The 24166-nt window shown below is 33.4% G+C and overlaps 1 protein-coding gene across 4 annotated transcripts in view; it reads right to left on the bottom strand.

Annotated features, from left to right (window-relative positions):
• LOC146526897 (frequenin-2) overlaps positions 1 to 24166 on the bottom strand; it is a 147745-nt gene that overhangs the window by 60393 nt on the left and 63186 nt on the right. For 2 of the 4 annotated variants that reach the window (XM_085206498.1, XM_085206499.1), the window contains exons 2-3: positions 22019 to 22158; positions 19711 to 19886 (exon numbers count right to left, since the gene is read on the bottom strand). In XM_085206498.1, coding sequence (XP_085062624.1) covers positions 19711 to 19774 — 64 coding nt within the window. In that variant the 5' untranslated portion in view covers positions 19775 to 19886; positions 22019 to 22158. The remainder of the gene's footprint in view (positions 1 to 19710; positions 19887 to 22018; positions 22159 to 24166) is intronic. The other 2 variants (XM_085206501.1, XM_085206500.1) reach the window with 1 other exon arrangement.

The raw sequence follows: 24166 nt of genomic DNA, 5'->3' as shown, positions 1-24166 counted from the left end.
AGTCATACGTTTGTGCCCATGACTGGCCTAATATAATTTTGTATGTGATTTGCTAAAATATTCAGACCTCTGGACCTCTCCCCTGACATCTGGATTGATAGAAAATTATTTTAAAGAACAGTCCAGAAATATGTTCTCTTGGTGTCATTCTATATGATATTCGAAGTTGTATAGATATAATAGTGAATGACGACTGAGTGGGTTGCGTTGGTTAATTAGTGTATTTGGACATTTGAATGTAAGTACTATAATTAAAGGCCGCTGTTTTTGAAAGTTTTCTCGGAAATTTCATATAAATGCAATTGCATATCACATGTTATATAGGTCAATGATTTGTCGGAAATAATTAATGATATAAGTAATAATTTTTGAAATAGTTATTTAACCTTGAATTTCTCAATATTTAATGACGTTAAATGTCGATTTTGCTGTAAATATTAAAGAGTTATTGCTTACGAAATACATAATTGCTAAAATGTGATATAGAAGTAAACCTGTCATTTCTACTTGTCGTTTCGATATGAACGATAAGAATAAAGGCGGTGGTTGTAGATTCATATACCTAATTAAAGAATGTTTCTTCACTCACCCTATACAACGCGCGGTGTTTCCCTCAAATATAAATAAGACATGAAAAACTGTTCTTTTACAGACATTATGGAGAACGAAGTGATTTATCGACTAGGATTTTTCTCTACAGGATTACAGGATAAGAACTTTAATGAATCGACGAGAACGTGATATTAGAGAGTTCTGTATTAATTATAATTATTATTAAAAGCCAACAAAATAAAAATGAAAAGCAATAATAATTAATAATAAAGAAAAACAATATATTATACAGATCACTATGACGTAGCTAGTTATACTTTCCCATAATTACCACTCTGTTATTGCTTGCATTTTATAATTATTTTTCCGCTTCTAAACAATAAGTAAATGGACATTTGTTCGGTCGCACATAAATATTTCTCTTTTAATTGCAGAAATGTGCTGCTATTTTTAATATGAATTGTATGAGAATAGCTAATTTCAGTAAAATTATATCGTAATTTTAACCCTGTCTAATAACCATATTTTATTTTGTTTCACACCGTATATAGCAGGGTAGGCAGAGGGTAGTGTTAAGACACTTCGTGCTTCGTTTTTTGTTAAATTTTCGAGACATTGCGTGTTGAGTCGCGGAATTTAACGCTGCACTCTCTTATTATTACAAGAGCGAGTCAGTCCTCACACATCGGAATAGAATCGATAACCATCATGTTTACAGTCGGACGCTGAGACTCTACGCTACGACGGCCTCATAATATAACTATTTCATTTCAAATATTTTTTCCGTATTTATATTGTACAGAAGAAATTATAAGTTTTGTCTATTGTTTTTTTTTTAATTTTCAAATATATATATATATGATTTATGCTAATTCATACTAATTAATATTAAAATCTGTCACCTTGAACTTATGTATTTTTAATTTAGTGTGAATATAAAAAATATATATATTTGTGGGTCAAGGTCTTAAGAACCGGTTTTTAAATTATATCTATACGGATTCGTCATTAGAAAGAAACATGGCGATAATTGTGATCTGGTCTCTTTTGTTTAGCACTCAAGTACCTAAAGACTGATTATTGATATTTATTTAATAAAATTCACAGCACCTCCTCAGTATTTTTTTACGCCTTCTATAATTTGTAATAAAAGCTTTATAACTCTTAAAAAAATAATTGTAATGTAATGTAAACGTACTTGTCTATTGGTAATTAAACCAATTCCCTTAAAATAAAAATGAATAATAGAATATAATCCTCCTGAAATATCCTGGTATATATTTTCATCCTGATGTATCCTTAATTTAGTTTTTTTAAGGAACTGCCGACATTTAAATATAAATATCAACTGTACTGCTGTACTTAAGTACTGTTTCAATAAAAATCGTGCTCATCCAGATACCAAATACCATGCCATCATTTTTATTATAAAATATTGTTATTATAAAAGCCTGGATACGTGGCACTTTACTATTGTGCGATTTCGTAGGAACTTCCTTCCACGCGCCAGGCAACAGTGTAATGGCCTACCTGCGGCAGTATTTCCAGGTCGTTATAACCTGGGTACCTTAAAAGTAACACATCTGTAGCTCCTCTGGTGTTATACTTTTCTTTACTTTACTTTTCCATAAAAAAATACTTTGTGGAATGAACAAAATCGAAATGATTCAATGCGACACGGTCGGTGGTAGAGACGCGGTATTTTTTTTGTTTATTTGTTGAACGATCTTTTTCATTTTAAGTCAAAAGCTTTCAAATTTATTTAGGTGCAGCTATTTCCTGGCAGTGAGAACTAGAAATTCAATTCCGAACCATGCTAACTTTGAAATTTTGTAATGTTTATTCCGGGCTTCAGAATTTATCTCTGGTACGTTTATTTACACTGATAATTTAGCGCGAAAATGTTATTTATGGCTGTATTTTTTATGGTTAGAGTATAGACTATGATTCTTTAATATTTTTGATATTTTTTCAATGTCACGCTGTATCACCCACGTAGCAGGGTAGGCAGAGGGAACCTGGGAACCTAGTGTTAAGCCACTTCGTTATCATTGACACACTTTTGTTCCCCACTTTCCGCCTAATTCTGGAATCGAACCTACAACCTGTCGCGTTGGCTCGACTGGTCTTTAACTCACTTGCTGAGTAATATTTTACATACTAAATTTTAAATAAAGGAGCTTTGCAAATAATATTGCGAATAATTAAATCCTTTCTATAATAAATTATTATTACTAACTAATATAAAAAAAACCGCCTCTCAATATGCCAGGTCTTAACAGGGCGGAGTGTCTAAACAGAAACACTAGGTTCCCTCTGCCTACTCTGCTTGGTACATAGAACCGAGACTAACGTCACACACCACAGTGCGTGCCGCGAAACCGCGTATTCGTGTAGATAACTTCCAAAACTTACAAAACGACGCCGATAAACAAAGTAAGTGTTTCTGTCTGACAATGAGATCGACACGAAAGGACATTACACAGGCGTTGCTTTCTTTTCACCTAATTCATGTAATAACGTTTTTACGCGCGCGCCGTGCAACAGTACGTGACGGCAATATCGATGGCTATCGTGACTTGGAAACTCAACAGGATGAAATCGAAAGTTCTTTTTTTAACTTGGAATTAAGTATTATTGTAATTAAACTGTTAATGTTGAGTTCTGCTACTTAACTAAATGGGAAATAGAATGTTATAGATTACTCCCTCCCCTTTGCCTGCTCTAATGTGTGCGAGATGCAGCGTGAAGCTTTGCTGTGTGCGGGATGCAGCGTGAAGCTACAGAAAAACATCAATATTATGAAGAGGTAAAAACAAAAAAATCGCCCATTTTCTCCATTCTTCTCCAATCGAGTGTGAATGCAAGTATCAGAAATAAGTGCACAGCGAACTGGCGGTTGCTTGATTGCTTTCTGGTTCACTAACTGTGAAGCTTTCGAGGTCAGTTTGTTGAGCACGGCAGTGGAGATATAAACAATGCTTGTTCAAATAAGCCTATGGGTTACCTGAATGTGACTAAATTAATGCAGCTGATATTTTCAAAACCAGCAGCAGGATATGATAGGAACCTAGTGTTAAGACATTTCGTTTCCCATTTTACACTGAATTCTGGTGGCAGTGTGCGTGTTGAGTGGCGGAGCTTAACGCCGCGCTTGGCGTCGACACCAGAGGGAAGAAATGAAAATATAAATTTAAATTTGGTGTTTCCAAGCTTCTACAAATACAAATATTTCCCGCTCTGGCAGTAAAGGGACTTTGGGTTTCGCCATTCAAGTCAGAATGTGCTGACTAACGCGTGTTGCCTGCCTCATATTGCATTGATATTAAAATATGCCTTTAATTTCATGTCTTACATAATTTCATAGCGATCAAATTATTAAACAGTGATAGATGGATGAAGTAGTATTTTTATTTCATTCTTTTACCCTTGTTAACATATATAGTATATAATAAATCAAACATATATACGATGGGTGTCAGTAACATTTGACCATACAGTATAATTGCTATTAAATTGCCATCAGGCGTTTTTATTACCAACAAAATATTGGAATTAAAATTTTTATATACTTTTTAATTGAAATACATTTTTTGTATTTGTTTAGATTTATGTAAATTATCCTTTATAATTTTATTAATTTTACGGCCAAAAGTCATAATTTTATTTAGAATAAGGTAGATTTTCGTGGAATTTTTCATTAAGAGCAGTAATATTCCTTATATTACACGACCCCTTTTGGGGCTATGAAAACAACAACACCTTTTAGTTTTATTTACCCTCGGGGTCAGGTGGATGGGTTTAAGGGCTAAATATTATAATACCGAAAATATGTCCATGGATGGATGACAAAATATTTGACAAAAATATTTAATCTATTTTAATTAATTTTTTGCTACAATGAAATGGTACTTCTTATATATATATATTCTATTTAATTTAATTTAATTACTTTCTGCTTCATTTAAAAAAGAGCTACATTTAGTTTATTTACGTATTATATTAAATATGTCTAATCCTTTTTATTCCATTTTAAACTAAAATGATTTACAAGTTGAATCATATGAGTTTTCACATTTTAGCACTTTAATTTCATTTTTTTATTAAAGACTAATTACCATTTTTTATAAAAGCAATTTCAATTCCTCGAGTGGGAATTATCAATAATTAAAATTTAAAAAATCCTCACATTTTCAAAGTCAATATAAAACGAAGCCCTGGCCACAAAATAATACGTTCATTGTCGGCTGTCCCTTTACAATTGTGTAGAATTGTGGAATCTAATTACATAAACAATAAAGCGCAGGCTCACTAATTCAAGGACAAAATTATAATAATATTTTCTAGCGACGAAAATATCGTAATTATAATTACTTATTTAAAATTAAAAAGCAAAGTGGCAAAGTTATTTTGCTAACTCTATACATTTAATTAAATTATAACCGATCGTTGTTTGTATGAATATATAACAATGTAATATTCAACACCCAATGTCTCCAGAATTCGGCGGTAAGTGGGGAACGGAGTGTTTTAACACTACGTTTTCTCTGCCTACCCTGCTGTGTGCGGGATACAGCGTGACGCTGAACAACTGCGGGGTCATATATAAAATAGTTATATCAAGACTAGAATAGTTATATCAAGACTGCTACTAAACAACAAATATTATAACAATCAGCTGAAATTTAAGTTTTCAATGTAGGTATAGATATCGTTTTTAAAATATTAATTTTATTAGACCACGAAAGCAGTTCAAATTAGTAAGTAAATGATTGGTTAGTTCAATAATATTTTCAATATTATTAATATTTGTCGGTACTTATTCTAAAGCCATTTTCACGTTTAAATGGTGTAATTAAATTCAGAATTTGAAATTATTAAAATTATTCGAGTCGGTAAATGCCAAGATATCATTACGTCGAGATACGATTGTGAAGTAAGCTTTAAGAGCAATTTATTCTTTTCTAACATGGACCAATATTAAAAGATTTTCATAAAATAAGAATAATAAATTTGGTGGCAATATTTACAAGTAGCTTTTATACTTGCCACTTTTACAAGTAATCAAGTAAATATTTTTTTTAAATAATCCGGCCAAGTGCGAGTCGGACACGCCTACCGAGGGTTCTGTTCCAATTTTAGAAGTTTTGTTCTAAATACCTTATAACAAGCTTTTGATTATTACGCGGCGAATAACGTCGAAAAAACTTAAATTTGCATAAGCATGCAATCATTCTATATGAAAGGAACTAAAATATAAATTTGCAATGATTCATTCTGAAAATTACCTTGATATCTCCACGCAATTCAAGGTCAAGGTTAGAGGTTAATCCTAAGAGGCTTCCGTTTTTTACTTTTGGTAAGGAGCCCTAAAAACACATAAACAAAATAGTAACACGTAGTATCCCCGTTTTAATTATGTGTCGATATTTTCATTTCAACACAAACAAACACAAACCCAGAATACAAAAAAAAAAAAACAAAAAAAAAAATATTATGTTTAGTAGATATGTTTGCAAATTCAAACTAAATACGTTAGTTTAGCCATCAGCTAACAACAGTGAGGGAACAAAGGAATAATCCATTGTCGACTAAATGTGTTGTAACATTATGTCAGTAGCACAAATTAACTTAGAGAATAAATTGCCAGAATGCCAGTCCACTGTGGACGTCAATATAATTTAGTTATGGGGAATGGATTAGGTGCCCTGGGCGTAATATGAAGTAATAACTATTATAGTTCGAAAATACTGGTTTTGAAATGAAAACTAATGAGCTGTTGCCTGCGATATATAACAGGGTAAGCAGAGGGAACCTAGATTTAAGGCGCTCCCATTCTCCATTTTCCGCCGAATTCTGGAGACATTGCGTACTGGGTGGCAGAGCTCTACGTCGCGTTTTTCTTCGACACCAAACCGAAGAAATGGAAATATGAAATGTTTCATTTTCTCGAATGGGGATCGAACTCACAACCAGTCGCGTTTACAGTCACACTCTCGTGTCCCTGCGCTACGATAGGCTTGGCCGACAGAGAATGTTATTTTTGAATCAGTTTTTTGTAATAGTACATTATTATCGTATTTAATTCATATTTTTTTAAAGATAATGAAAAAAAACTTGATATAAATAAGCTTAAAAACAGTATAAAAATTAATTGAAAATGGTAACACATGTTAGCTTCCTATGCGGGTAAAATCTGAGATAATAAAATTATACATTTAAAATTTCTATAGAATATACTTACGGACAAAATTATTTATTATTAATTAATTAATTAAATTAATTGTCGGGGCTATTTCAATATTTAAAAAAAAAATCTATTGGACATTTTCATCATATCTATTAAGATGCCTTGAAAGGTGGTAGGTTCGATTCCCATTCAAAGAAAGAGAATATTTAACAATTTCATTTCTATGCTCTGGTGTGGCAAGGTGGCAGGCAAAGCGTAGCGTTAAGTTCCGCTACTCAACAGGCAATGCCTCCAGAACTCTGCTGAGAATGGGGAATGACTTTCATTCTTCTTAACACTAGGTTCGCAAGTTCCCTCTGTCTACCCTTCTATGATTGGGATTCCGAGTGAAGCTAAAAGAAAAAAAGCCTTATATTATTAAGCCTCCTACATATGTAGATATCGCAAAATCCGTGCGAATAGATCTTTGTTTGAAGTCTCGAAAAGAACAAGTGCATATGTAGAAGTGCCACTTGATAGTTCATTTTTAGCTTAAGCCATACCTAGAAAATAAAAGTTCTTCAGTCTTTTCCAGAGCGATTGCCGTGTGACCTCTTTCAGCCACTTGGCCTGTCCCAAAAACTGTTCTCAATTTTTTATTTGACATACTTGTAATAAACAATTTTACTGTTTTTTTGGTTCACGTGACAGGGTAGACAGAGCAAGCCTAGTGTTAAGGCACTCCGCTCCCTCCTTACGCAGAATTCTGGAGGCAAGCGCATTGAGGGGCGAAACTCAACGCCGCGCTTTGCTTCGACACCAGAAATAAAAATATTAAATATTTCGTTTCTTCAACTGGGAATCGAACCTACAATCTGTCATGTTTACACACGCTTGTGCCCTTGCACCGCGACTGGCCACAATTTTTTTAATAAAATATTTGGTAATATGGCTCCTGGTGGATTAACAGACTAAATAGAAACATTTACAAAGACATCTGACAAAATAGGTCCCTACAATCTCATTAAGATTATTAAATAAAGAACGTTTATTCGTAATATTTATATAGAAAATTACCAAAATAAGAACATTTTATGTTTTGTGTAGTAATAAGATTGGGCCCCTGTTTTAGGGGACGAAGGAGGACATCGTAAAAATACTTTATCCATGCAGTTCGTATCGTGAGGGACGCCCGTAGCGGACAACTTTATAGTCCACATTATTTATTCCTATCCCTCCTTTCGTATTTCCAATGGAAATTATTGGATATATCTACGTACAGGTTATCTTGCAAAGATATCTTCTGGGTTGTGATTTATGTAGCTAAATATTTTTGTACGATTGAGATGTTTAAAAGGAAATGATTGTAATAAAAGATTTATATATATTAAATATGAGTTGAGGCCGTGTGACTGTAACGCGACAGTTATGGGTTCGATACCCACTCGAGGAAGTGAAATATTTGTTTACGTTTCTATTTCCATTTCTTCGCTCTGTTGTCAAGGCAAAGCGCGGAATTGAGAGCCGCCACTCAACACGCAATGACTTAAAACTTCAGGTGAAAGTGGGGAACGAGTGTCTTAACACAAGGTTCCCTTTGCCTACCCTGCTCTGTGCGGGATACAGCGTGAAGCGTGAAAAGAAAACAAAGAGAACAACATACATTGTATGTTAAGAGTACTTTACACAAGTTCAAACATTTAAATGTACAGAATAATTTGATTACTTTGTGAAATAATTTAAATTTGTTGTTTTTTAGTTAGAGAGTTATATTAACTCTCATATTATATTACAATGTTGCAGATGGAGATTTATACAACATGTATGCATTTTCTTTTACATTTTTAAATTGTGATTTCAAACAAAGATAAAATGCATAATTTTTATACGTTTTCTAAAATAAAACCAAACCCGCACATAGGCAGAATTCAGACACAGAGAGAATTCAGTGTTAAGATACTCGTTTCCACGTTTTCGCCCTAGGTTTTCTAAAATATATGGACCGTTTATTATGAGAGTGGTGTAAGTCCATTTTCTTTTGTTTCGAGAAAATTAAAGGTTAGTATGTCGCTGATTATGCAATTTCATTTACCGACCGATTTAAAGTTGTTCAAAATATGGGTTTTTTTTGAGAAATTAAACACGGACTAGTTATATATAAAAAAATTACATTAAATTAAGCATGAATTACGTGATAGCTCATTTTTCTCAAAAATGGACTTACACCACTTTCAAAATAAACGGTCCATATATTTTTTTATTTTGAGAGATTCTGTTATCAGTTTAAGAAAAAAATAAGTTAATTAGGCTAAATTGTACAACATCCTATATCTTATAAAACAAAGTCGCTTTTCGTGTCTGTCTGTTGTTTCTAACTCTTCTTCTTCTAAACCACCCAACGGATTTTTATGCGGTCTTCACCATTAAGTCGAGTGTTTTTCGTAGAAGGTTTATATATAGTTTATTATTTGTAAATTCTTATGTAAATTAACATAAATACGATAAATGTGTATAAAGTCCTACCCGTTGAGACATTTTCGCGCATGCGCTGCTTTAATGGTAAGTACTACATGAAAAAAATGTACTGGAGTATTGTTCCTCTTAATACGATCTACAAAAAAGTCTGCGAGAGCATATTCGTATCTTTTAAGAATAAGGCGTAGTAATCATTTTTCTGTCTAAAAATAATAATTTCAATATATTTTTTATTGTGAGGGATATTTTTCCATAATGGTATTAATCCTTATCCTTTAAAATACTTTATTAATTTTCTACGTTAAACGAAGATAAAATTTGCTTTTTACAATATTTCGAAATTGCGAATAGTTTTACAGAAAAACGCATTTAATTGTTGACACATCCCGCCGTTGACACATCAGCTGTATGTTACTCAAGTTTTACTTATCCCTTACTCTCAGCATATAAATAAGTATATTAGTTACGTTGGCCATTTAATGTAGACCAAAACTGTCTTTTACTGTTTTTCATTTTAATAAATACTTTAGAAGTTGTTACAATATCAAAAAAATCCTTGCTGCGAAACGGCTCGCCACTCGCCATGCGTCCGCCGTGCTCGCTTGCCTTACACGCATCGGTGGTTCAGTGGTAGAATGCTCGCCACGCGGGCGGCCCGGGTTCGATTCCCGGCCCATGCATTCTATTTAATTTTCCTCACAGGCCGCGTCGTGCTTGCTTTTCATCAGGGACAGAATACCCCCTTCAGAATTAACCACAAGCTCGAAAAAAAAACCCCGCCTGCCTCTATAGCAACGAAGATTTAGTTAGATGCGTACGCACGTATTGGATAATTGGAGTTCAATGTATTATTTAAGCGCGATATATTTGGTTTCACATTTTTTGTAGTAGTTATTAGTAGGTATGTTTTTGTTTATAATTTCTTCCGTTTAAAAATAGTCATTTAACTAACTAAAAATAGTCATTTAAATATATTTTAATAAGTACTTGAAAAGATTAGTAGCACAGATTTAAAATTACGGTACCTACTACTAAAAAATCCTTGCTGTGTAAAACAATTGGAAAATCCTTATTGAAACTACAAAAATGCAGGTTGCATTAGGGTTTAATTAGTTTTCACATTATCTTAAGTGCTTTGCAAACATACATTACATGAATAATCCAGTAGTTAAAGCGGGCGAAGCCGCAAGAGGGTCGCTAGTATTATATAAATTGTTTGTACAAAAATGGATATAGTAAGCTTCACGTGACATAAGGTATTAGACATATTCTTACTGTAATAATAATAACATAAGTGTATTTTATGGATTCCAATAATAATTTGTATTGTGCGGAGGTTCCTCTCTCTGGAGTCCTAGCCATCGATGCCTTTGACCCTTGTCCCGCCCTTGGAAGAGTGATTTTTTAATATTTTTAAATGTATTTTTTTTTATAATAATTTATATTTAAAAATGTAAAATTGATTCCCTAATTTAATAAAAGTATATTCTATAACATAAGTGAATTTTATGGATTCCAATATTAATTACAATAATAAAACGAGGTTAGGTTACGTGGCGAAAGAGGTATGAAAAGAATTAATGTCTAAATTTTGGCCTTAAAAATATAATGTGCTCATCTTTATGGTGTCTGCGGGTCACTCGACTTATCCTTTCCATAAAAAAATTGACTAGAAACAGAACAGTTTTTAAGGGTGTTTGATTTTTGGAAACTCTGTGGGCTTAAGGAATTAAATGAAAATCTCTAAGCGACTGAAAATGACTACTACTGAAACTATTTATAATCACAGCGTTGAGTTTCGCCAATCAACATGCAAATATCGGCAGAAAGTGAGAAACGGAGTGTCTTAACACTAGGCAGGGGCCTACCCTGCTGTGTGCGGGATACAGCGTGAAGCTGATCTATTTAGGCCGATTAATTGCGTATATTTATTACTATTTGAAACCCGACGTTTCGAAAACTTTACGGTAGTCCGTGGTCAACTAACAGAGGAATGCCACTTCAGTAGTTAATTTTGAAAATATCAATTGATTTTTATAATAAAAAATATATATCTAAGAATATAGTTTAAGAGACATTGTATATATACATATGTGTACTGAAGTGGTTATCTCCGTACGAAGTGCGACGTACGTTGCCAAAAGTTTTAAACAATGTGTAAGTGTAAAGTCTGCTCTCGTATGCAATACGAACGGCGAAGTTTTACGATATTAAAGAAATTTAAAGTTTTATTACCTACAGACTCCAGTACCGACTAGACCTTGGGAGCTAGACTTTCATACAAACCAGCCACTTACCACTTTTTTGAAATTTTATTTTTTGAAATTAGTATTTAATGTGTTTTTGGGTTGAGCTTTTACATTTAAAATGTTTGAGTTTTCATTGTAAGGGTTGCGTACCCAAAGGTGGAACGGGACCCTATTTATAAAATTATAAGATTCTGCTGTCCATTATTAATTTATTTATTAATCTTTCTCTCTGTTAGATAATTAAAAGTTTTACAGATAATATATTTCTGTTGCCGCTGTAACAATAAGTACTAAAAGACGAAATAAGATAAATATTGAAGGGGACTGAATCGTGAATTTTTTACTCGTTTTTGCTCTAAATTGATTAGACATCTGAAATATTCACAGAATATTTAGTTACATATTCTCTTTAAAAATAAATAATTAAATTATAACAAATATTATATGGGAGCCCTCTCATACAAGAAACTTGATTTTTTTGCCATTTTCATAGATAATGGTATGGAACTCTTCGTGCGCGACATTTTGCTATGAGATCAATAAGAGTGAAGGCAATGAAGAATCTAGCATGGTAGGGAGGGCTTGAGAGCTTCCGCTGTGTGTTTCCGTCTCATCGCATTGGGAATCCGCAAGCTAATAATATATAACTTGGTATAATATAGAATATTTGAATTCTGGCGACACTTATATCGTACTAGCGACCCGCTTGTGGCTTCGCCCGTTCGAACTACACAATTATTTATTTTTTCATCCGAATTATTTCGTGATCTAATAATATTATTATTTTAAAGACTATATCCATACATTGTTGTATTTTGTAGCAATTTAGTTGAACCAAATTTTTTTTATTTAGTTTTTACTTATGAATTGATAAAATCAACGTTAAATGTTAAGGTGAGGTTCCCAAAATAAAATAGTGAAAATTGCATTTAAATCGGATAAGCCGTTTCTGAGATTAGCGTGCACAAACGCAGACACACACATTGCAATCATAGTAGATTTTCTTCTCGTACAGACAGACAGCAATCAATTACAATTTTATTATATGTATAGATTAATAGATTTGATTTTGTTTATTCGCCGCAAATTCAAAGTATTCAAAGTCAGGATAAAATATCTCCTTTTAATTAAAGCAATCTCGATTTTATGATAGAAAATTGTTCTTAGTTTATTTGTGTTTGATATAGATATTACTAAATTTGTGTTACGTAATTGAAAATATTATGTTTAATATAAAAAAAAACATTGCTTATGTTTATACTGTTATAACAATACACCCACTAATAATAATAATAATAATGAGCCGCAGGGCAGCTTGTGGCGAGCTGTTGGGGAGCGGCGACCCCACGGACCTGAGACCTCCGGAGGGGAATTGTAATCTATCCCCCGCCTCTGGCTTGCCTTTATTGGCCGGCAGAGTGGAGCGCAAGAGCTATATGCTCGAAAGGGTGGAAGTGCTTAATCTACGTAATAGCGGGGAAACCCGCTCACGAGTTCCTCGTGATGGTGAAACCGGTGCACATCTCTCTACACCCTTAGCCGACCACGCCGATGTTGCGCCCAAGGCACTACGCCGCTTTGTGGGGGCCCATCTAGTGGGAGGCGAGTCACCGTCCGCCAATCATTCAATTTGAGACTATTGTAAAGGCGGACGTCCGTTAGTCTCATTCAGTAGCCCAGTAGCCAGTAAATCTAAATTCCATTCCATAGTCCTAGTTTAGATTTCCACATTTTCCATAGTTCATACGCATTAACCGGCGACCATCTCTGGGCAATTACCTGTGGTTACCCAAAGATGGATCCGGGCTGATGCGTCACAGTAAAACGTTTGAATATTCTTATTATTATTATTATTATTCTCTAAGGGGCCTCTACGTGTTGGACCTGTGTCCACACGCAAGCCTTCCAAAGGACCGGGTTCTTTTGAACCCGTGAATCTTTAAAGAGAAACATAATAATAATGTTATCACTATTATTAAAGAATTTGTCTAAATACAATGTATGTATAATCTATAATATATTAAAACAGTAAAACATATGTCTAAATTTTGATTATTTTGAAAATTAAGGCCATTGGCCAAGGCGCATTGGTAGTAACAAATATTGTTTGTCTGTAATTGCTATAGATGTGAATTCGATTTCCTTTCAGGGAAATAATTGTATATCATCGTCATCATCATCAGCCTGTCCTCGTTCACTGCTGGACATAGGCCTCTCCAATGGCACGCCACTGAGCTCGATCTTCAGCTCTTCGCATTCAGCCGTTGCCACTTTGCGAATATCGTCACCCCATCTGGCGGGAGGACGTCCTACATTACAATTTATATTAATTGTATATAAACTGTTTTTACTATCACGCTTCCAAAAAGCAAAATGTGGCATTGGGTTGCAACTAAAACACATTTTGGAAAACGGAGAACGCAGTGTGATAGCACGAGTTACTATTTGAAAATTTCAACAACAACAAATGGAAGTAGCATGGCTAAAGCAATAAAGTACCACGAAAATCCAATTGAGGGCGACCACTAGTTTTTAAAATAAATGGACACCACTTTATTACTATCCAAAAGTACAAGTTCATATAATTTATGGTTCTGCGTGACATAGCAAGATGGATGTCCTGGAACCTTTGTTAGTTTTACCCTTTCATATTTTAACTTCACCGCTTGGGTGTTTAATAGCAGGTTGTCATTGTGAAATCTTTTTGTTTTAGTGCACATAATTTCCACTCGTTCTCTTGTTTCTATTGCTCTCGCGCTATACAAAATGTTTTCCACAAGCCTGGCTTTTATGCAAGGACTGTACTATTTTATCAGTTGGCTACCCAGTTTTTAAGTGTGTTTCAACATTTCGCTATATATGTAGCTCATGGAAAATATATTAAAAAGTTATATCTATCATGGTGCAGTTTTTTTTTATTTCTATATTATTTTTATAGATTTGTTGTGCCCCATACTAGTCCGTTTCCATTGAGACATATCCGTTTCCCGCTTTACGCTGATTTCTTTGCCAACAGAGAAAATGTTTTAGATACATATTTTCGTAGATATATCTCAAAAGTTTTGATATAATCAAGAAAATTGTATATTAAGAAATAGAAGACTTAGATAATGTATCGTCACGATATTTTTAAAACTTTTAAGACCGATTTTATATTACCTAACCATGATTTATGTCTCGCCAGTGGGAATTTATCTTGATTTAAGTAGTTTGTTAGAGCATGAGGATAGAAGTTTTAAAAAAATACTTTTTAAAACATTTTGAACTTTAGCACGAAAAATATTTTTATATCATTAAAAATATAGGGCTATTTGAGAAATATTCATATTAATTATATCGTAGCTCACAATTCTTTAATACTTTCTTTCCCCTTGAAAACAAACAGTAACTGTTAAAAATAAAATGAGATTGCAAAATATGTCAGAGGTAACAAAAGAGGCCAAACCACGTAATAAATAGCAAGTTTTAAAAAAATACTAAACACTTTAATAATGAAATATCATTTTCTTATATTTACCATTATTAGTGAAGTAATAACAAAAATCTTTATTTTATTTGTAATCTTCAAAACGACTAATTTAACTTTCTTTTTTTTTTCAGCTTCATATATCCCGCATATAGCAGAAAAGGTAGGAGGAACGTAGTGTTAAAGAACTCCATTCAATATTTAAAACAGGAACGTAATTCAGTGTATTAAGTACATAATTAAGTATTTCCCAGAGTGGGAAATGAATCCACAACCGTCATGCTTACAATCACACGCTTCTGCCACTGCGCCACGACTTCCTAAACTTTAGTAGAAAATTATAAAATGTTTTTTTAAAATAATATAAGAATATATTTTTTAATAAATTTGTAACCTATTTATTACCTAGTAAAATATTTATAATGTTTAAAAATGCAATTTCTATAAAATTTGGCAGTAGTGAATTTCACTGAAGTGAACCATGCCAAAACTGGAGGAGTTCGCTTCGTTGCGCGTTTTATTTATTTCCTCTTGCTAATGTGTATTTTGCAAAACGATTGGGATGTTGACCTAGATTTTGATAGCTCAAATAATTAAAATTTCAAATTGTATATTGAAAGAGCCACATAATTTCTAATAACTATAATTTGTCTAGGTATTGACTGTATATGTATTAATGAATAAGCACAAGTAAACATATGTTTTCATAGAGGTTTGTGGTATATAAGCTTTAGAAATGCACAGTTTCACGCAATTTCACACATATGGGCAGAGGGAAGCTAGTGTTATAACACACCATTCCCATCCTTCCACAAAACTTTCAATACATTATAATATAATTATATAAGATTGAACCTATGTCATTCTATGTACAATTTAGTCTACGCTAAACATATATACAAGATTTCAGCAAGATTTAAATAACAACATTTTGCGGCGTCGAGTTTTGCTATTCAATACGCAATGCCTCCAGAATTACATATTCCATATCCAGAATTGCAATTTAGAAAAATGGGGAATGTCCTAACACTAGGTTTCTAGCTTCCCTCTGGCTACCCTACTAAGTGTGCGGGATACAGCGTGAACTTCACGCTCGTACCCCGCATATAGGCAGATGGAGCCTATTGTGGTATTTTCAAGACTTAGTGAGTTAAGTGACGGAACTCGTAGCCGCGCTTAGCCGTGACACCAGAGCGAAGAAATAATAATATTAAATATTTCATTTCTTCGAGTGAAATTAAAATATATTGAAACAAGAACAAAAACATATTTGTACAGCCATATATGTATGTATTCTTATCAGAAAAAATATTATATCCAAAAACAGAAGATACGTACAAGGTAAAAATATATTTGTTCAGTCAAAACTTCTGGCGACGTACATCGAGTAGTATTTGCTAACATTGTTACAGAACGAGACCGAGTTTTCGAAGGCCAACCCCTGACGTAGCCAAACCGGCGCCGACAAGAAAACTTCCCCACTTAACTTAGCCATAAAGCTAAGTTCCTGACTCCCTAAACCTCCTCAATTACAACGAAATACGGATTCCGTTGCTAAATTAACGGTATTTATTGAGTAGTAAATTTTAATTAGGGAATTTATTTCAGCGAGTCAACCAGTGATTAGCTGTCTAATGGTATTGGGTAAGGTTTAGTTCTTGGATACAGTTTTATCATATTATATAAATGTTATGGCTGACTGTTATGTTATAATTATTTCAAGATGGAGCCTAGTTTTATTATTTTATTATAGTATGTGGTAGTACAATCAAATTAATGTCTAATAATAATTGATATTAAAGTGGTAGGTTCGAAATTTATTCAAGAAAATATTGAGGCCAGTCGTGACGCATGGCACAAGCGTGTGACTATAAACGTGACTTTTTGTGGGTTCGATTCCCAATTGAGGCAATGCGCGGTGATGAGCTCGGCTACTCAAAAAAAAATGCAGAAATTACGTGAATACCATGAAATTTATGATGAAAAGGAAAAAAAAAATTCAAATTTGGTCACATTTGCAAAACATTTTGCACAAATAAACTAAATTTAAACATGCAAAACGTTGACGTTCAGCTTAAAAATATAACTTCCAAGCCGAGCGTACACCCGCGAACGGCCTATTTGGATTTTTAAATTTCTATATAAAACTTATATGTGTAAGTTATGACAAATTTTGGTACTATACAATAAAATATTTTAGTGCTAAAAAAAATGTTTTACAATTTTTTCCTCAGATTCTCCGTTTCTCTCGTTTTTTCGCAATAGTGTCGAGTTTTAACAAAAAACTCCTTCTGCCTATCCTGCTACATGCGGGATACGACGTGAAGCTGAAAAAAGAGGATAGAAAAGAAACGTATTACAATCGTAATATGTACAAGTAAAATAGGTGAGCAGCAGGCGTGGCGCTGATTGTATTCTCCGTCAGCACGCACAGGCATTTCATGAATCACCGTGTTGTCGCTATTACATTAATTTAATTGCAGTACCAATATACTACACCACTCAACACGCAATGCCAAGAGAATTCGGAGAAAAATAGAGAAAGGAGTGTGTTAATACTAAGTTCCCTCAGCCTATCCTGCTGTGTGCGGGATAGGCAGACGACTTACGAATACATTAGATATAAATTATAAACCCTTTGTCGAAGAACTTTGTATTTATACACGCCGGGTCGGCATTGTAATGAGGGTCAGTTTGAAGACCAATTCATATACGTAAGTAACAAAAAATGTATGGATATTTTGACGTATAATGTTTATTAATGATTTTTGCATTAAATAAAATCTACAAAAGAGGCAAAAAACCCTTTCCTTTTTTGATATTGAAGCATTTTGTTACAATAATGTCAAACAAATATTATTGTCTTGATAAGGTTAATGGCATTTGTGAAAGGTGTTTAATTTGTTCCTTGCTCTATAAAAATTAAATAACAAATGTAATTTTTGACGTTTCAAACACGAAACTTGATGTATTTTTGAATAGTTTCACAAAAATCCGAGTCCGAAAATAGTAGACCTATAGTAGGGCAGACAGAGTCATACCTATCTAATATATAAAAACGAAACCGTTAATTAGAGAATAAGACCATTTACCTATTACAATAATTTCCAATACTCATTTTATATCTCCATCATTCCTAATTACCACATGAAAGCGGTTAGATAAATCGATTTTCTCTTATAGTACAACTCGCCGCTCGCCGTAAAGGGCTTCAGTCGGTTCAAATGCGCAATCCATAGAGCCCTCATTGAGATCAGACAAACGTTGAGTTTGCGTAATTTCCATAGGGATTGTATTGTGCCTCCGCTGACTGTTAGATAAATATGCTTTAGTGGCTGCCTGTGGTTTCGTTTGTTTTATATGAAGAATTTTGATAAATCCAAGTTTTCCCTGTTAGAGTAGTAATTTTGGGGATTGCTCTATTAGTGTTTCTCTACACTCCCTAAACTGCCGACATGTAAAATTTCAAGATCCTAAGTTTTATAGTTGGTTTTATTTTCATTTAGTCAGTCAATTAATAATGGAAGAATTTTATGTATATAGGTATAAAGATTTTGTATTTGGTAACATATAAAGGCTTTCTACTATGTAAACCTTAAGTAAGTTCCATCGATCTATTTAAACCTTTAATGCGAAATCATATGATTTTTAATAATTTTTATATAATTATATTACTAGAATACAATATTTTATTCAATTTTTTAACGTTTTTATTAATTTCATGAGAAATTGTTATTCATATATGTTGTAATTACTTGCTATACGTAAATATTTTTTTTTACAAACAGCTGTATCCCGTAGGCAATGGGAAAGTGTGAACCTAGTCTTAAGGCCCGTCCCCATTAAAATGGGCCCCATGATCCGTTCCCATTAAGACACTCCCGTTCTCCACTTTACGCTGAATTCTAGAGGCACCACAGCAAGGAAAAGCAAAATATTAAATATTTCATGTTCTCGAGTAGGAATCGAACTTATAACCTCGTTTACAGTCGCGTGCTGGTGATCCTACGCCACGATTGGCTTCACTAAAGTGTTATTTATGTTATTACACAGTTTATTCATGTTAACGAATGTGGCAATTAAAATGAGTTAAGTCGGTGTGACTGTAAAGGCAACAGCTTGTGGATTCAATTCTTACTAGAAGAAATGAAATATTTAATATTTCCATTTTCTTCGCTCTGATATCGAGGAACTTAACATAGCCACTTAACATGCAAAGGCATTCGGCGGAAAATAGGGAACGGAATGTATTAACACTAGGTTCCTTCTGCCTACCCTGCTGTGTGCGGATGGAGCATTGCGCTAAAAGAGAGTAAATCCATAGCAAACAATTGTAGAATGAACAATAAACATTTCCCATACAAATATTCGGATAATTAGTGATTTCGTGAGTAGTTACGTAATATCATAATTAGTATTTCAATTACTAATAGTATGTCGAGCTTGCCGCCCACGTCTCTCGAATCTTTGACGTCATGTTGAACTTAAGAATACTCGCTTAACTAAAATAATTAAAGAAAAATATTTTTTTCCATTGTTGTTATTTAGTTTTTTCATATATTTTTTGTATGAACTCCCTTGTTATATTGTATACTGACATTATTTGTTATTTTTGCAAATATTTATATAACTTTAAGTACCTTTACTTATAAATTTATGTAAGATATTTTGTTTATATTTTAAAACGAATGGTGAGAATAGTGTGAGAAAGAAATATATGAGTACAAGAAAAAAGTGCCTTAGAAAATAATATTAGCTGTAATAATATTATAAATTTAAAAATATATAAAAATACTTACAGTATGTGGCATTTGTGAGCCTGTCGATAGTGTCTTGCTTTAGTTTGGAGTTCTTCTTGCCCATTTTTGCTGGTTGGCCTGCCCGCTCGATGAAGTGCCTTCGCGCTGGTACTGGTGTGACTTCAATGACCTCCAGTAGCGTTTTACATATTATTCACTTCTTTTCTCAAGCCCACCTGTAACATTACTTACTTTATTATTTCGTTAAAGCTTAGAAAATTTTAATTGAATTAATTATACATTGCTGTTTTCTTAAGCTTACATCGAGAGCTATATTTCTGATATAATCCACCAGTATAACTTCATGAAATTAAAAATTATTTGGAAATAATATATATATTTTGCCCTTTAGCTTGCCAAAGTAGAAGAAATTGAAATAGTTAATGTAAGTAATAGTATTAAGTAGTATTAGTTAATAGTGCACACAGCGGGGTAAGCAGAGGGAACCTAGTTAAGGCAGTAAGTCCCAACTTTATTTCGAATCCTAGAGGCATTGCGTGTTGAGTGGCGGAACTGAAAACCGCGGTTTATCTCGACACGAGAGCAGAAAATATAAATAGTTCATTTATTACGCCATCTTATGCATTATTGAGCTGTTGTAGCATTAATAGAATATTAACATTTGTTTGAATTTAATATAGATATTTCATTAAGTAAATGCTTGTATATTATTTTAAGCGTAATCTGTGTTATATTTGTTTCAATTGATACTCTGTCAAACGGAAACAAGAATAAATATCGTCCGCACTCAATTTATCAGTTGGTATCGTTCAGAAGTTGAAAATATAAAATGAATATTTATTACATTTAAGCCGTCGGATTTATTCGAAACTTTCATGTTTATTATAAATTATTATTTTTTGTTAAGGTTTTCATATCTAATAATTAAAAAAAAAAAGAAACTTTAGACTTCAAAACTAAACTTATATGCACTAATTTTGACAGACAGAGAAAGAAAGAAAGACAGAGAATATTATTTTAATTATTTTATAGAAAAGAAAAATGAAAAAAAATAATTAAATTATTGATACTTATGTACTTATTCACAATTTTAAATCCGGTATTTTAGGAGTCTGTACCGACACGGGTATTTTACAATTATTTATTTGGGCTTTTGTGTGGTGTATTTGGGAGTTAACTCAAAAAGATGTTATTTTCATTCTCGACGGGCACTGACTTCAAAAATAACGGAGAATGCCACGAACAAACTAAAAAATAATAATTAACGAGTATAAAACGTCCTCCTGTTTGGAAAAAAAATCGTTTAAAATATTATTACCTACTTAATATTTGCAATATGAGGCCGTCCTGGTGCAGCGGCACAAGGGTGTGACTGTAACGCGACGGTTGTGGGTTCGATCCCCACTCGAGGAAGTGAAATATTTATTTACGTTTATATTTCCATTTCTTCGCTCTGGTGTTGGCAAAGCGAAGCGTTGAGTTCTGCCCCTTAACACTTAAAGCCTCCAGAATTCGGCAGAAAGTGGGGAACGGAGTGTCTTAACACTAGGTTCCCTCCGCTGACCCTGCTACGTGCGGGATACAGATTGAAGCTGATTTCTTTTAATATTTGCAAAATGTCGCACTCATATAGAACATAAAGTTAACCGTAAGTTATTATCGTAGATCAGTATTTCCATAGCATTTAAACCGCCTTGGGCTGCTATAAAATATTGTTGTTTTCCTCTTAGGGAATAGCACCGTGTGATTGTGATGAATGTAGACTTGTTCTCGCATTTTTGGCGTAAACAAACCATTTATAAAGAAAAATAAATCAACTTTCCGTTATATTAAATCATTGTAGGTGTGCGATTTTTCTGCGAAATGTTGGAAACGTATGAAAATATTTTGAAACGTTTGTAGGTATGTTGTTTTATTTTTATTTTATTTTAATATAGCTAGTATATTTGCGTAATATATACGTATATTTGTATAACTACGTATTTTTGTATAACTTCTTGCTGTATATTTCCCTCTGCCTACCCTGCTATATGAGGGAACCCAGTGTAAAGATACTTCCCTCTTATTAAGACACTTCTGTTCTCCATCTTCCACCGAAGCCGAATTCTGAAGGCATTACGTGTTGAGTAGCGGAACTCTAGGTCACGGTTTGCCTTGACACCAGAGCGCAAAAATGAAAATATTTCATTTTATCGAATGGGAATGGGTACCCACAACCTTACGCGTTTACTATTAGCCCCCAACACATGGGGGCAGATGCTTGTGCCCCCACGGTACGAAAGTAATAAAAAAAATCGTTATACTGCATGTTTAGGACTATAGCAGCCGCGTCATTATAACTTATTACCTTTACGTTTGGCCACTTAGACTACCCTCCGGGATAAAATGTACTTGCGTACTCCATCACAGTATTATATGGAACACTAAATTATATTGCCGCGATCGCACGTCTATGTATTCCGATCACGGATTCTATTTCTTTCGGATCTGAAACGAGTGAGAAAGCCCTCTATCACTATTAGATTTCTGTGTAAATACATTCGCAAAGCATTCGCTTTTTATTACTGTATTTATTACTGTAATTGTACGTATCTTATAAAACGAAGTTGGATTTTAAAAGAAAATTGAATTAATTATATTATTTTTACAATTATTTTGTGTTAAATAATAAAAAAAATAATCATTTCGCAGTGCATAAACGCAAAGGCATGTCATTAAGGTTATTTAGAATACATAAATTTATATTTGTAATATTTATTTGTAAATCTGCAAGCTGAAGTGGCAATGGGCAGGCCATATTGTCAGAAGGACCGACAACCGATGGGGAAGGAAGGTCCTCGAATGGCGACCACGTCTCTGGACCGACGACCTCACGAAGACAGCGGGAACCCGCTGGATGCAAAGGGCGCAGGACCGGACGGAGTGACGAGCATTGGGGGAGGCCTATGTCTTACAGTGGACTTTAAAAGGCTGATGGATGGATGGATGGATGGATTTGTAAAGCAATAATTAGATAGATTGCGAAAATGACGTATTTGACGGCGTTTAGGATGGTGACTAATTAAATAGGCTAAGTGTTATCAGAATTTCTATTCGAAGCCGTGACTCTAGCCGCACTAGTTTATAATACTGGAAAATTAAGACAATGCAAAATGTTTACAACTAATTAAACATACGCCATCGAGGCGAAATTGGAAAGGGTCTAACGACTTTATCATCCACCGTTATAAACATTCGATGGTTATGGGTTCAAATCCACTCAATACATTTGTTGACAAATTCATCATGTTGACCTAATTGAAAATTTTACGTTACCAACAAAATGCCAATCAAATATGTTTTATTTGCATATCATTAACACTATATAGATAAATATGTCTAAAAACACCTTTATATATTAATTTTATAAATTAATGTGAGTAAAGTAATTGTATGTATGGGATTGTGGCGAGAACACCCGCTGCGTTTCTCTACCGGGTCGCAACACTAATGAAATTGATATAATATTAATGTACACCTGTTTTCTTTAAGTATATGTGAAATTAATTTTATTTTAATTAATTATATTAAAAATATTCGAATTTTATATTGTTAAGGTTAAAATACGTAAAAAATTCAGTAGGATTCGAACTGGACTGTATATTTAGAAGGTGAAAGGTGAAGGGAATTATAAATGAGAAGAGAAAATTATGGAGAGATGTACTTAGATGCTAATTGTTAACATCCTACAAATATATTTTTTTAAAAAAATAAAATATATTTTTTAAATTATTTTTTTGTGTGTGTATAAAAGAAACTGCCGTTTTAGGAAGTACCTAAGTACCTTAACTCCCTACTTCCGATCTCTAAAAATATATTTAAAACGTAGTTACTTAGTGATGGACAGCCAAAACACATACAGCCAAAATTACGCGACGTAGATCGTTGAAACTTAGCATGTAGGTTCCCTGGGGAGTGAAGTGGAGCACTAAAGCGTGTTAAGGAATATTTTGTTAAATTCCTACGGGAAACGGAAAAACTAACTTTTTGCGTTTTATAGTTCATAAAACTAAATTTTAAGCGGTAACTAGTCTTGTTATATATATTTCTTAACTTCACGTTGTATTCCGTACACAGCAGAATAGACAGAGGGAACCTAGTGTTAGGGCACTCGGTTCCCTATTTTCCGCCAAATTCTGGAGGACATTGTGTGTTAAGCAGCAAAATTCTTCATTCATCAAGTGAAAATCGAACTTACGATCTGTCGGGTTATATTTAAATTAGTTCATTAAATGAAGTTATCTCACACATCATAAATAAATTAATTCCTTAAGTACCTCTGAGGACGCTGAAATTTGCTTAACGTCTCGAGTACCTACCTAGAATGTTTTAATGATATTAAATTTTCAGAAGTTACTTTTAGTAGTTCTCTTTGACGTACGGGTACGATTCACCTCAAACTTCGTTGTAAAGTTGAACTAACAATATTCAAAATGGTCGCGAGTTTATGTGAAAA

Source organism: Heliconius melpomene, chromosome 21 (genome assembly GCF_056956725.1).
Source record: "Heliconius melpomene rosina isolate 202511_hmr_F chromosome 21, ASM5695672v1, whole genome shotgun sequence".
NCBI classification, from domain to species: domain Eukaryota; kingdom Metazoa; phylum Arthropoda; class Insecta; order Lepidoptera; family Nymphalidae; genus Heliconius; species Heliconius melpomene.
This window is presented reverse-complemented; position numbering and strand designations above follow the sequence as displayed.